The sequence below is a fragment of the Eublepharis macularius genome, chromosome 1 (assembly GCF_028583425.1).
Source record: "Eublepharis macularius isolate TG4126 chromosome 1, MPM_Emac_v1.0, whole genome shotgun sequence".
Classification (NCBI taxonomy): Eukaryota; Metazoa; Chordata; class Lepidosauria; order Squamata; family Eublepharidae; genus Eublepharis; species Eublepharis macularius.
The window spans coordinates 146,424,662-146,438,396 of NC_072790.1; the positions used below are offsets into that span (position 1 = coordinate 146,424,662).

At 41.5% G+C, this 13,735-nt stretch overlaps 1 protein-coding gene across 1 annotated transcript in view; it reads left to right on the forward strand.

Moving 5' to 3' along the window:
• Window positions 1-13,735, forward strand: part of NUP133 (nucleoporin 133) — a 52,739-nt gene that overhangs the window by 31,315 nt on the left and 7,689 nt on the right. The window contains exons 20-22 of the mRNA XM_054987544.1: window positions 1,373-1,531; window positions 3,531-3,666; window positions 9,378-9,496. Coding sequence (XP_054843519.1) covers window positions 1,373-1,531; window positions 3,531-3,666; window positions 9,378-9,496 — 414 coding nt within the window. The remainder of the gene's footprint in view (window positions 1-1,372; window positions 1,532-3,530; window positions 3,667-9,377; window positions 9,497-13,735) is intronic.

The window sequence follows — 13,735 nt, forward strand, 5'->3', positions numbered from 1 at the left end:
CTGTAGAGAGAGAAAGTGATGAACAGGGGAGGACTCTCTCTCTCTTAAACAATTACCAGTTGAGGGTTGAGGATATCTAAATAAGAGTCGAGTGGATGCTGTATTCTGGGAACAATGGCTGATTCTGCACACTTTGGATAATGCACTTCCAATCCTCTTTATAGATCATTTGGAACAGATTTTTTTGTGTGTGGAACAAAAAATCCATCTCAAACGATCGATAAAGTGCATTATCCAACGTGTGCGGAATCAGCCAATGTCTGCCCCCTTCACTCACGTTTGTGAAGAAGACCATTTTGCAGAACAAACTGAAGAGAGTATTTACTATGTTCTGTTTTTTTTCAATAAACTTTGAAGACGGTCAGTGGCCAGAAATCAGGTATAACAAGTGGAAATGACCCAATTCATTCAATCCCTGTGTCATATTTAGCTGTACTTCCCTTGTGTATTGACCTGTTTGCACATGTGACATTACCATACATTTAAAAATGTTTGGTGGCTTGGGTTGATGTTGCTGGCATATTAATACGGTGTTTAAGTGTGAATATACACACAATGGACATTGTTGTATCTGTTTGGGCTGTTAGTGCCAGGGCTCCAGCATAAGATCGGTTTTCATCAGGAATACTTAGTCCAGGAGCTTATGAGAAAATAATAAGACAGGTTGCTTCTATGAACCTACAGCATCCTTATCTGTCATCAATAAATGAATTATTCCCCCTCCACGCATACGTGAGCATGGCTTTCAGGTCAGGCTTAAGCCTTAGCGTGTCTTCCTGGAAGTTATGTACTACTGTTCTGCTGTTTTCTATTTTTTTTCTCACTATTCTTGCTTCCCTTTTTCCTTTATTTTTCTACTTCAGTAGGCCTCCTTGTGTGCTATTGATGGGAAAGGATGGAGAAGGATAAAAAGGACTTTGTTCCTATGAATTTTTGCAACTTCTGCTGGCAACAGTGCTACAGAATTTACTTGATGCATTTTTATTCCAAAAGTGTGGTGATTTTGCTTCTCTCTGTAAAAAATCATCCACAACCAGAGATTGAGAGATAATTGCATCATAAAGAGTTAGTCTTTAAACTTGCTGAATAATTTGAATCTTTCTCTATAGCTAAGTTATATGCCACTCTTGTTTAAAAGCAACATTTTTACAGTACAGTTGCTTTTCCCATATATTCATTAGAAAATACTTGCTTTAAGGCTGTAATTAACTCTTCCTTGTTAATTCCACTTTGCTGAACATCTCAGTAACTGAAATACTAAAAATGGTCCCTCTGGGGGAAAGTTTGTTTTCTTCTTTATTTTTAGAACTGATAAGTTTTCCAAATAGGCTGTGTTCTCTGAAGCAGGTACTTATGTAATTGTAACTTTTAGAATTTTTCAGATTTCCTTTTCCGTTGGTATTTGGAGAAGGGAAAGCGAGGAAAGCTGCTGTCACAGCCCATTGCTCAACATGGCCAGCTGGCCAGCTTTTTACAAGCTCATGAGCATCTCAGTTGGCTACATGACATCAACAGTCATGATCTGGAAAAGGTATGTGTTGCTAAGCATAGTTATAACAGATAAGAGAGACCCAGTGTGGGGTAGTGACAAGAGTGATGGACTAGGATCTGGGCAACCTAAGCTGGATTCTCCACTCTGCCGTGGACGTTTGCTGGGTGACCTTGTGGCCAATCACACACACTCAGCCCAACATACATCACATGGTTTGTTGTGAGGAGAGAATGGAGGAGAGGAGAATGATGTAAGCTGCTTTGGATCCCCATTAGGGAGAAAGGCAGAGTATAAATGAAATAAAAAAAAAAAGTAAGTAACAGCCCTCTCCTTCTTAGAAACATGCTGAGAGTCCATCTGTAACACTTATTTCTCTCATAAAGTCTGCAGTGATTGTAAACAGACAGCAGTGGTTTTTCAGACCAGTTGTAATTGTTTTGCTTGCTCTGCATACCGTTCTCTACACCTCCCATGATCAGGGCACAAAAACAGCACTCCACACAAGACAATTTTATTTATGTTTGATACATGTATATGATACACGAATCTCCAGCATGCCGTTGTACTTGATGGTCAGTATCTCTCAAAACTTGTAGATCACTCTCTTGAGGATTGAATGATACCTGTTAAGAATCATTGATCTGTTAAAAATAGCTAAGAAGTTCATAGGAAACTGAATATATGAGTGCATTAATTGCATGAGAAAACAAGATTGAGACTGGATATTCTGTGACCTCTTCTGAGAATCTGTGAATACTCTTTAATTAGTACTGGAAATTTTTACAGAAAAGGTGCCAGGCTCTGAAACATAATTTGTTATTACATAATTCTTAATTATTTGCTGGAGAGATTGTTGTGTTCAAAAATATAAATAATTTTAAGAAGTAAGAATTTGGTGAAAAACTTCTATATTAGTGTTTTCCAAATCTTCAGGAACCAGTCATAATTTTAGCAGAATCACTTTTCTTCCTGATCCTTTTAATTGTGGAATTTATTGAGTTGGAGCCAGAAGTCCAGCAGCAGAAAGCATTGGTGGTCTTGGATGTTCCCTTGCGTCCTCTCCCCCCACCAGCCATTTCCAAACCCAGGAAAGTTGATTCTCAGGTTTGCAAGCTCTGTGGAGTAATAGCCACATAAGTCGGTGAGCTATAGTGGGGAAGGGAGACAATGGCAAAATTGCCTTTCATGTCTATCTTTTCAGTGGACTGCTGACAAGAAGAGGCTAGAGGTAGCAATTTCACCCTCTCCACACTGCAACTCACCAGCCCATGTAGGTATTGCTCCATGCAGGTCTTGTGACCCAGAGGATCAACTTTCCCGGTGTCAGAAATGGCTGTTGGTTGAGAGGGAAATCAGGGAAAATCTGTGATCGTTGTGCAAAGATATGCTCAAACAGGTTGCTGGATCCCACCTATTATTTGTCCAGTTTTTATCCATTTTTTCCTAACGTTTTGATAACTTACAATATTTGAAAATTGGTTCCAAATTATTTTTGTATGTTGGGAAATTTCAGTAGAAATAATTTCTCGAAAGTAACCATATCTTTCTGAAATGCTCATGCACCTCAAATCTGGTCTTGATTTGTGACTTTCCAGGTCCCATGACTGGTAATCTGTGTCCTACTTTATAATGAGCAGACCAACTGCCTCTGTATTATGGTCTTCAGAAGCATTTTATATAAGTATAGAATAAGAAGAAAGGTCTTTTATATGTATTTATATGGTGCCAATGTTTTAAATGAATGATTTGTATTATTTATATTTTAAATGGCTATTGCTGATGTATTGTGTACTGTGTTTTAAATTGTTGTAATCCGCCCTGAGCCCACTTGGTTGGGGAGGGTGGATTATAAATCTAAGTAAGTAAATAAATAAATGAATGAATTTTCTTTATAGTCTCAGATTTGAGTATAGAGCTTATATAAAACATGATATATAACTATGAAAGTAATACTTATGAATAATTTTTCTACTTCGAATTCTATGTTGTTGCATTTTTGGTCTATAGACTTTGAATATTTCAATTTTTTCAACATTAGGCTCACCGAACACTGCAGAAGTTAGCAAATACAGAAACTCGTTACTTTGCAAGGAAGAAAACTCTTCTTGGCTTGAGTAAGCTAGCTGTGTTGGCTTCTGACATATCAGACGTAATACTGAATGAAAAAATTGAAGGTAATTTTTAAAGAAATTGTTTTGCATATATGATGACACACTCTTTTTCAGTTACATCAAGCATCTTACCCTCATATAGTCGTTAAGTGGTAGTGGGAAATGAGTAATTTGTCATTTCCTTACTGCTCTTCTCTCGTTACTACTTTATTTTTGTTTTAAAAGCAAATAACAGGTTTTTTTTGTTGATCCAATGAGATGCTGTTACCCATTTTGTAGTAACGTTGGAGTTGTGTGTATATATCTTCTGTGAGCTCCCTAAATCATCAAGTATTGTATATTTATAAAAGGCATTCAAAGACATTTAATGTAGCACAAACTGAGATTAATTATAATTTGTGTATTTTAGTTTTAAATGTTTTTTAAAAAGGTTTAGAGTAACAAATTTGTGTATTATGTAGGAAGTTCATTTTTAGAAGTCCACACACTGATATTTAATTTCATAAAATTTAAAGTGAATGTCATTGCAGTTATTTGAGGGGGAAATTGGCTATCAAATACAGTTCATCATTGTGGCTTCTGTGCAGTTCTACATGGTATCTGTGCATGTGCAGGCCTGTCATGGACATTCCAAAGCTCCTAGAGGCACCAGATGCTCACCTGGCCTTTTCGCGCACTCCCCCCTCCCCCAGGCGCAGCTATAAAAGTTGGATGAGCGTCTGCCTTCCTCAGTTCTTCTTTTGTTGCTGCTGAAGAAAGATGTCTCCAGTTCCACTCTTCATATCCAAACTCTTTCATGTGAACTTCAGCCTTCGGAGCCATGGCTTCAAAGGTACTATTCAAGAAATGTGCCTGTTGCAGGACAAATATGACACAGTCAAATGGCCATAAGAAATGCCTATTTTGTTTGGGCGACACACACAACACCCTAAGGTGCTCTGTGTGCAAACAATTCATACTGAAGGCATATCATGAAAGTGTCCTGGCTTAAGGCTGTGCTATGGGAATTGGCCCTCAAGGGCACTGCTTTGGAACCAGCAGTTGACGACTTGGAACTGCAACTCTGAATGGGCAGCTTCCATCCTTCCTACAGCTCCTCTGCTTGTGAAGCTAGTTCCAATTATTCTAAGGCTCCTTCTGGGCCTTCCTCAGTTCCAACTCGGAGCCAATCGGAACCTCCTGCAAAGAACACAAGAATGAAAACAAAACATCAAGAAAAGCCCGCTTCAACACAGAAGTAAAAGATGTGTTCATCCACAGCCTTGATTCCAAAGGGCACTTAAGATCCACCCATGGTTCCTAGAGTGCCCTCTCCAACTCTGAGAATGAAATCAGTATCTTTGTCCTCGCTGTCAGAAGGTCAGATCCTGGAGATTTTAGAGACATTGGTGGCCATTTGCCCTCTACCTCCGTCTCTAAACCTCACCTATGAGGTTCAGAAGGATTTGGCAGCACTGACCAATCCTAATAATCAAATAGAGCAATTACATTCACAACAATGCCATCATTGGTTCCAGTATTCACCTTATGCTTCTCCTTGCCATTGTTGTTATGTGTATGGGTATGACAGTTCACCATATCTCTATCTTCCTCATTATTACTTCAATCAAGAGGAAGAGCCTTGTGTATCTTGCTCAGAACCGAGGCAAAAAGGAAAGCCGTCTTGTGCTTCTGTCACAGTCCACGAACCATCCAGCCAGATAATGACTCTAACATAGGTTCCAAGTTGGCATTGGAACTGTCCCCACCTGAGTTAGTAACTGAGGACTCAGAAGTTTCACCCAGCAAAGACCTTCGCATGTATACTGAACAAATGGCGAGAATGATGAAGTTGCTAGAGATGGAGGTTAACTGCTCTGCTCCAACATCTTCAGATCCAGTGTTTTGCATTCTCCATTCCAAGACACTGGGAACAGTGGCCTTTCCAATAATGCAAGGCATGCTTGATGTCATCAGTGATGTGTGGGCCAGTCCTGCTTCAACACTGACCACATCTAAGAAACTTGACAACATGAACAAAACTAGACAAGAAGGGTCTGGGTTTCTCTTCACGCACCTTGCCCACCATTTCCATTGTAACTGAACTCCTCCAGGGCAAAGTTCCCCCTTGCAGGTAACTCAGCACCTATTTATAATGAAGGAAGTAAGCTTGATATACTAGGTTGCAAGGTATATGCTTCTTTGGCTTTGCCCTTTAGATTGGTAACTATGAGACCATTATGGCCTATTACCAGTTTTTCCTTTGGGAAAAAATAGGACCCTGTATGGAACTTATTTCTAAAGACAAGAGAAGGTTAGCAAAAATTGTGCATGGGGAAGGCTTGAAACTTTCTAACCAGCAAATTAATACAGCCAGGCACGTTGCAGACTGTACATCCAGAGCTATCACCTCAGCCATAGTTATAAGCTTTTGTTCCTGGCTCAGAACTTTAGCTCTGGCTCCTTACTATAGAATGAGGGTTGAGGACTTACTTTCGAAGGTTCTGACCTTTTTTCTTGCACTACTGATGATGTCCTCAAGAAAATTAAAGATGATAAGGTGCCAGCTCACTCTTTAGGCATCACACCACTCTGTCCTAACCTGCTTAGGCCGAGGGCCTTTCTCACTCCTATTCCAACTACACTAGGTATGGCTTGCAGCAGCCTCATCACTCCTCCAGGAGTTACCTGCCACCTACCCACCCCTTCTATCTCACAGGAGATACTTCAGAGGCAAGCCAAAGGATGGTTCTCGCTCTCCAAAAAACCAGCCAGGTCCCTCTCAGGCATCCCCGACCTTACTCTGCTAGCCTGGAAGGTCATCACTCAGAAGCCATGAGTCCTCTCTATCATCAGACAGAGTTACTGTCTGGAATTCAAAGCAACCTTTCCACGTATGCCACCCTTGTTGAATCTGCCCGCTTCCCCACCCTCTTCTTCTAAAAGTAGACTCTCTGCTGTTCAAGGGGGCAATATAAGATTCTACCCTCTTCTGAGGGAATTAAGAAGAAATCAGAGGGCTTCCACCCTATTCTAGATCTTTGTTCTCTAAACCATTTTCATTACTCGCAAAAAGTTTTGTACGTTGTCCCTAAAAGATGTTCTGCCGTTAGTAAAAGTTCAGGTTTGATTCACTACTGTAGATTTAAGAGATGCTTATTTTCACATTGCAATAAACGCAGAGTTCACCTCCATTTTCAGCATGGACCCATGATGTACCAGTAGAAGGTTTTTCCATTCAGGCTGTCTTCAGCTCCTTGAGTTTTCACAACAGTATGGCAGTGGTTGTAAGTCACCTCAAGGAAAAATGTTGTATCCTCTTCCCATATCTCGACAACCGGCTAATAGCTGCACAGTTCAAAAAGATACATTCCAGATAACTCTTGTGCCCACGCTCTTGACCAACTTGGTCTCAAAGGCAAAATAGAAAAGTCTGCTTTTACCCTCCAACAGAAGGCAACTTATAGGGGCAGTCCTGGACTCCATAAAGGGTCAAGCTTTCTACACTCAGGATAGGATTGCAAACCTTCAGTCCCTCAAGAAGGTACTTGCCTGCCATCAGCAGAAGGCAAAAGAAATTGAAAGACTGTTAGGTTTCATGGCCTCTCTCACACTGGTAGTCCCCTTTGCAAGACTAAAACTTTTATCTGTTTCAAAATTGGTTTGTCAGAGCCTTCCATCCGCAGCAACTCAACCTGTACAAGCTGTTGTCTGTCCTTAGGTATGTCCTCTGATTGCTGCGCTGGTGGACCAATACATTGAACCTGTTGGTGAGGACCCCTTCAGTTTCACCCGCATTCACATATCAAGTCAACATCGACTTCTCCCTCACAGGATGAGGAGCTTGTTGTGGGACCACCCAAGTAACTGGGTTATGGTCTCCTCTAGAGGTCTCCTTTCACATCAGTGTTCTTGAGTTCAGGGCTTTCAGATATGCCTTGAAAGCCCTGAACTTCAACCAAGGCAAGAATGTTCAGAATTTGCACGGACAACCCAGCAGACATGCACTACTTGAACAAACAAGGGGGTACAATCTCCCTGACACTGCAGAGAACCTTCCCTCATTTGAGAGTAGGTGCTACTTCACAAGGTATACCTATGGGCCAACCACATCGCACGGAAAAACAGTACCCTAGCAGATGCTCTGAGTTGCAGAAAAATTACAAGTAATCCATTCAGTCAGAATTCTTATAACTCATCTTTGCTATCTAGAGTACCTGGTCTATAGATCTATTTGCCACTCAGGTCAACAAGAAGTGTGCTCTGTATTGTTCAAGGGCAAGGAAGGAGAGGTCCTCCATCAGGGACACTTTTTAAAATCTCCTGGAAAGGCAGTCTCTTCTATACTTTCCCTCCCTCTCCTAACCCCCACAATCAGCAAGATGATGCGAGAGTAATCATCGGTAACCAGGACATCATACTGCTAGTGTTTTTTCTGACACCTCAGGACAACAAGGAAAGACTTCTCCACACATTGGACTTAAATGTGCTTTATCCTTTTATTTAGTTAGAACATCTTCATTTCACAAAGACCCTAAACTATTTGTAGCATTTGCTGGATCTAAGAAAGGTAGAAAAAACTCCCTGTACAGAACATTTCCAAGTTGATTGGATGGCTTATTAACATCTGTTATGCTTGGTCCAGTCAACCTTGCCTGCTTCACCTGCAAGCACAGTCTATACAAGCTCGCTCGGCTTCTTCTGCCTTCAGACAAGTTATCCTGTAGATGGACATCTGCAAAGCAGCCACTTGGTTGACTCCCTCAGCCTTCATCAAGCACTATGCCATCGATGTTGACTCTAGACATGAGGCGGGAGTGGGTAGAGCTGTACTAATGAGTCTTTTCAATGGAAGAGCTTCATACCCTCCTCTGGGCTAAGTCTGCTCACTAATCTCCCATGTGGGACTGCACAGAAGCCACGGCTATGAAAACAAGGTTCCGCTTACCGGTAATTGTTCATCAAGTGGTTTTCTGTGCAGGTACATGTCCTTTCTTCCAACCCAGCTGTGAGCTCTTCTCCAGCAACAGTCATTTGAACTGAGGGAGGCAGCCACTCACCCAGCCTTTTATAGCCACACTTGAAGGAAAAAATGCACAAAAAGGCCAGGTGAGCATCTCATTTCTCGAGGAGCTTTGGAACATCCGTAGCAGTCCTGTGCATGTGCAGATCCCATGTGTGCCTGCACAGAAGACATTCAAACAACAGGTTAAGTGCAACCTTGTTTTATCTTTCTTTGTAAAGTCTCAGATGTTTCACTGAAGATGGAATGTGTTTCATCACACTCTGTTATCTTTATTTATAAATGGTAGAAACTTACTGTTTTGAGGGGGAGCCACTTTGAGCATTGATAAAGGATTTTAAAGACAGTTTTTTACAAAATAAGAATGGGATAACTCAGATGTGTAAAAATGAAACTGTTTAGGTGCTAGGTTAGACTTGGATCTTACATACTACTTTGCTTTTATCACATACATTTTTGAGGTGTTTCTTTGCAATTCATTGTGGACCTTTAGTTGGATTTATTTACAAAAAATACACTTATTTTATGTGTAGGCAATCTGACTACATATTTTCATCATTCCAAATAAAATCTAGCAGTATCTTTTTGAACTGTTGAGATAAAGTAAACTCAAACTTTGTGGTGGCCTCTGAGGACATGAAACACACATACATATGTACATACATAAGTAAAATAAATTCGTAATGCATTACACTTAAAAACATTATTTTTATTGCCGTTGTATTCAGTCATTAAAGTAATATGTACCATCCTTTGTCTTAATATGAACAAGAAATGACTGAACAGGAGCACTTCCTGCTGCACCAGGAGACTCTACCTGAACAGCTGTTGACTGAAAGAGAATTAATTCTCAATGAAATGCCTGTCTTAAGTGCCCCACAGCTGATTGAGGTATGTACTGTCATGACAGAGGGCTGAAGCCTCCACTTTATTTAAAGATAGCTTGTCATTGAGGTTGAAAGGAACTGGCGGTGGTTCTTCAGTTTGGCTTTGTGTGTCAGACTAGCATGTGAGATTCCTGGTCTAAAATATTATTATTTTTATTTATTTACTTATTTATATATTTATTTATTTATGTCATTTATAGTCCACCTTTCTCACTGAGACTCAAGGCAGATTACACAGTGTGAGATTAGAACAATCAGTATCAAGGACATTTCCGTACAGTATCAAGGACATTTCCATAAACAATGCCATAGGATAAATAAATAGAAGTTTATAAAAACATTAGCAAGAATCCAATACAGAGTTGAAGAAATGCTGGAACAGAACATACTCAATTCTGGGACTGATATCAGACAACATGAAGCACAGGTAGTACATAGGAGTACATATTTAAAGCAACGGATAATATGTAAGGCAATATAGTGGTGAAGTCTATGGTCCCTAACTCATTAGCAGAGCATCTGAGCCCCCCTCCCTACAATACAATATATCCGAGTAAAAAGCCTTTTTGAATAATTTTGTTTGCATCGTTTGCAGAAAGCCAGGAGAGTGGAGGCTCTCTTGACCTTCTCAGGTAGGGCATTCCACAGGTAGGGGCCACAACAGAGAAAGACCATGTATGGGCTGCTGTTGATTTCACCCATGTGCAGGCTGACATCTGCAGGAGACGCTGTTCAGATGAGTGAAACTGCCGTGGAGAAACACAGGGAGGGAGATGGTACTGTAGGCATGCCGGACCAAGGCTGTGAAGAGCTTTGTATGTAATAAACCAATATCTTGAACTGAGCATGATAACTGATAGGTAGCAAATGGAGTGACTGTAGGATGGGAGTGGTGTTCATGCTCCTACTTGCTTCTGATAACAATCGAGCTGCAGTGTTTTGCACCAGTTGGAGTCTCCTAGTTAACTTAGATGGCAGACCTATGTATAGTGCGTTACAGTAGTCAAGCCTTGATGTTAACATAGCATGGATCCAGGTGGCCAGGCCGGCTGAGATGAGGTAAGAAGCCATCTTCCAGGCTAGAGTGAGGTTGTAGAAAGCATTTTTGCAGCTGCCTTAACTTGTTTTTCTAGTAGTAGCGCTGGATCCAGTATAACCCATAGGCTTTTAACTGAGTCTGCAAGGGTCAGACGAACTCCATCGAAAGTGGGGAGTACAGTGCCTTTCAACATCTCTGCCTTCTCAACAAGTATCACTTCCATCTTGTCTGGGTTCAATTTCAGTTTGTTCTTTTTTAGCCATTTCACTATGACTGTCAGACAGGAATCTAAGATTTCTACTGCATCCTGTGGGGACATGGATAGTGAGATATAGAGTTGGGTGTCATCTGCATATTGATGACATCCAACTCCATAGCTGCGATTGAGTTCTTCTAAAAGCTTTACATAGAAGTTGAATAACATGAGAGATAAGATTGTGCCTTGCAGAACCCTGCAAGATAATTCTAGTTCTGGAGATAGCTGATCTGTGATGGCAACCCTTTGAGTCTATTCCATGAGAAATGATTTTAAACCAGTCCAGGGCACATCCTTTGATGCTCACTTCTGTTTCTAAATGCCTCAACAGGATGGCATGGTCTACTCTGTCAAAGGCTGCAGATAGATCCAGGAGGAGCAATAAGGAGGCATGGCCCGCATGGCCTTTGTCTATATTCAGATGGAGATCATCCACTAATGCTACTAGTCCTGTCTCCGTCCCACGCCCTGGTCTGAATCCAGACTGGAAAGGGTCCAGAGCACTAGAGTTAGACAAGAAGATTTAGAGTTGATTCTAAAATCCTACAAGGCATTTTGGAATCTGGAAGGGTCTATGAGCCTTTGTGGGAGAATCATTTTAACTGTCCTTCTGTCTGACCGTGGTTCTGGCCAAATTTCCAATGTTGTAACACAGTTTTCCCTCAAAGGCTCAGTGTAAAATATTAAGTCTAAGGTCTGGCCTCTTTCACGTGTAGGGCCTGTCACTATTTGAGAGAGGCCCAGGGTTGCCAGGGAAGGTATACATTCCTGAGCCAGGCCTGACTTGGGACACTCAGCATGGACGTTGAAGTCTCCCAGAACAATAAGTCTAGGTGTCTTCAGCACCATGTCTGCTAGCAGCTCTGCCAACTCAGAAAGGGTGCTTATAGGGGAGCTGGGTGGTCTGTTAACAAGCGGGATACCCAGTCTATCTTTAATTCGCAGAGACAGGAACATGCAGTCAATACCAGCTATAGCTTGTACTGGAGATCTGCGGAAGTTGAAGGACTCGTGAAGAATAATAGCAACCCTTCCTCCCTGGATACCCTAGGGAAGTTGGTGTAGAACCTCATAGCCAGGGGGAGTTAGTTGGGATAGACATACCTTGTCAGTTTCCTACAACCACGTCTCTTGTTAGGCAAGCCACATCAATTTTCTGTTCTTCCCAGCATGCATGCAACCTTGTTCCTAACAGATCTGATATTGCATAGTATTAGTGTAGCAGTGGGAGGAGTGTATGTGGCAGTAGCCTCATTGTCAGCAGGTGGAATACTGGAGAGGTTGGATAAGCAGCGAGCATTACTGCTTGATGCTGGGTGTTTTTGGTAAGTCCCACTCCCATATCTACCAGCTCCCAACTGCACATGAATAGTAAATTCACCAGACATTTTCTACCAAGAAAGTAAGCAGTAAGTAAGAAGCTCAGGATTGCACTCCACAACCACATATTGGAATATAAAACTGACTAGTGGGCTCAACTCAGACAACAGTCTAGGGCTACAATCATGGTATATTTTAAGCAAGTGGTGTTGATCAGGTGTTGCAAACATCCCAGAAGCAGTTCATAATATAGTGATGTTCTTCCTGTCCTCTTGTGTCCTCCAACTCTTGAAGCCGATGACTGTTCCCTAGCTGCGCGCCCTAGGCTAAGAACCACAGGTGAAGATCCCTTGTGCTCTTGCCCTTCGGCTCAGGCCTCCTGCACAGGGTCCCACTTAAATAACTATCCCAGGCCAACATCAGCAGTACCTGGAGGAGGAAGGGAAGTGGGAGGCAGGGCTTGCATCCCAGTGACCTCAAATTGCAGATCAAAGGGAGAAGCTCTCTGCATCCAGTATTTCTTCTTGGAAATTGGCCATATTAGAGCTCTTACTCCATTTTTACATTACTCCTTTTTTGCCCCTTTGATTCCTTATATCTTTCTTGAAGCAATGATTAAGTAGTGAAAGTTATACCTCCCCACCCCCCTTCCTGCAGATACGGCATTTTCACTAGGAAACATGGGTAGGGATCCCATTCAGCTGAACACTTATGTAGCCCCAGGCATGCCTTAACAGTATTGAGCAACAATGTTGATAAACCCAAATATAAAGATGGAGTCTCTTATACTTCTGCATTGCATTGAAGGTCAAGGTTGAGCTGAATGAACATGGGGTCCCCCCCTCCCCATGTAATACTCAATGCTTTGTTCATGTATAATCCTCTTTCTTACAGAGACTCACAGGGAGACTCAAGGTGGCTGTAGATAGAGAATGACTTGCTGTCTGGGTAGAGATTTACCCAGTCTGTCATAGTTTTTACTTTGTCTGCTAGTTTTGTGCCTTGAAAGATTTTTTTCTCCGGTCTTCCTCTAACACAGCATGCCGCATACAGTGGATGGTGCCATTTGTTTTGGATAAACGTGTGGTTCAGAAGGAGGTCAGCTTGTGCTATGTTTGCCCAGGAGGCCTGTTTCTATCAGTTTTCCTGAACTATACATATGTGATTTCATCACATCAAAGCATTTAACTCAGCAAGCGCAGATACAGAGCATCGATTGTGTAGTTTAACTATTGAACATAATCCTCAGTCCCATTCCAGGCCTGAAACACAGGGATGCATTCTATGTCAGATGGGTTAGGTTTTCACTTATCCATTTCTACAGTTTCCCCCTCCTTTCTGTGCTTCACTGTTCAGATAGCTTATGGTTTTGGTTACAGTTCATAACTTACTCCAGAATTAAATTAACATTATTTCATGACAAAATAAGGAACCAGGAGAGCTGGCAAACTTCCATAGATTAATAGCAGTAAGACTGGGGCACCACTGAGAAAAAAAATCCAGTCCGTATAGCAGGAGTACCAAGTTTGTGAGCAGGGTGGAAAGAATTCCTGTGACCAGCTTTGCTAGAAGTCAAGACAGCTTTCTGCTTTATCCTAATAATCTATCTTGCATTACTGTGAAGTCAG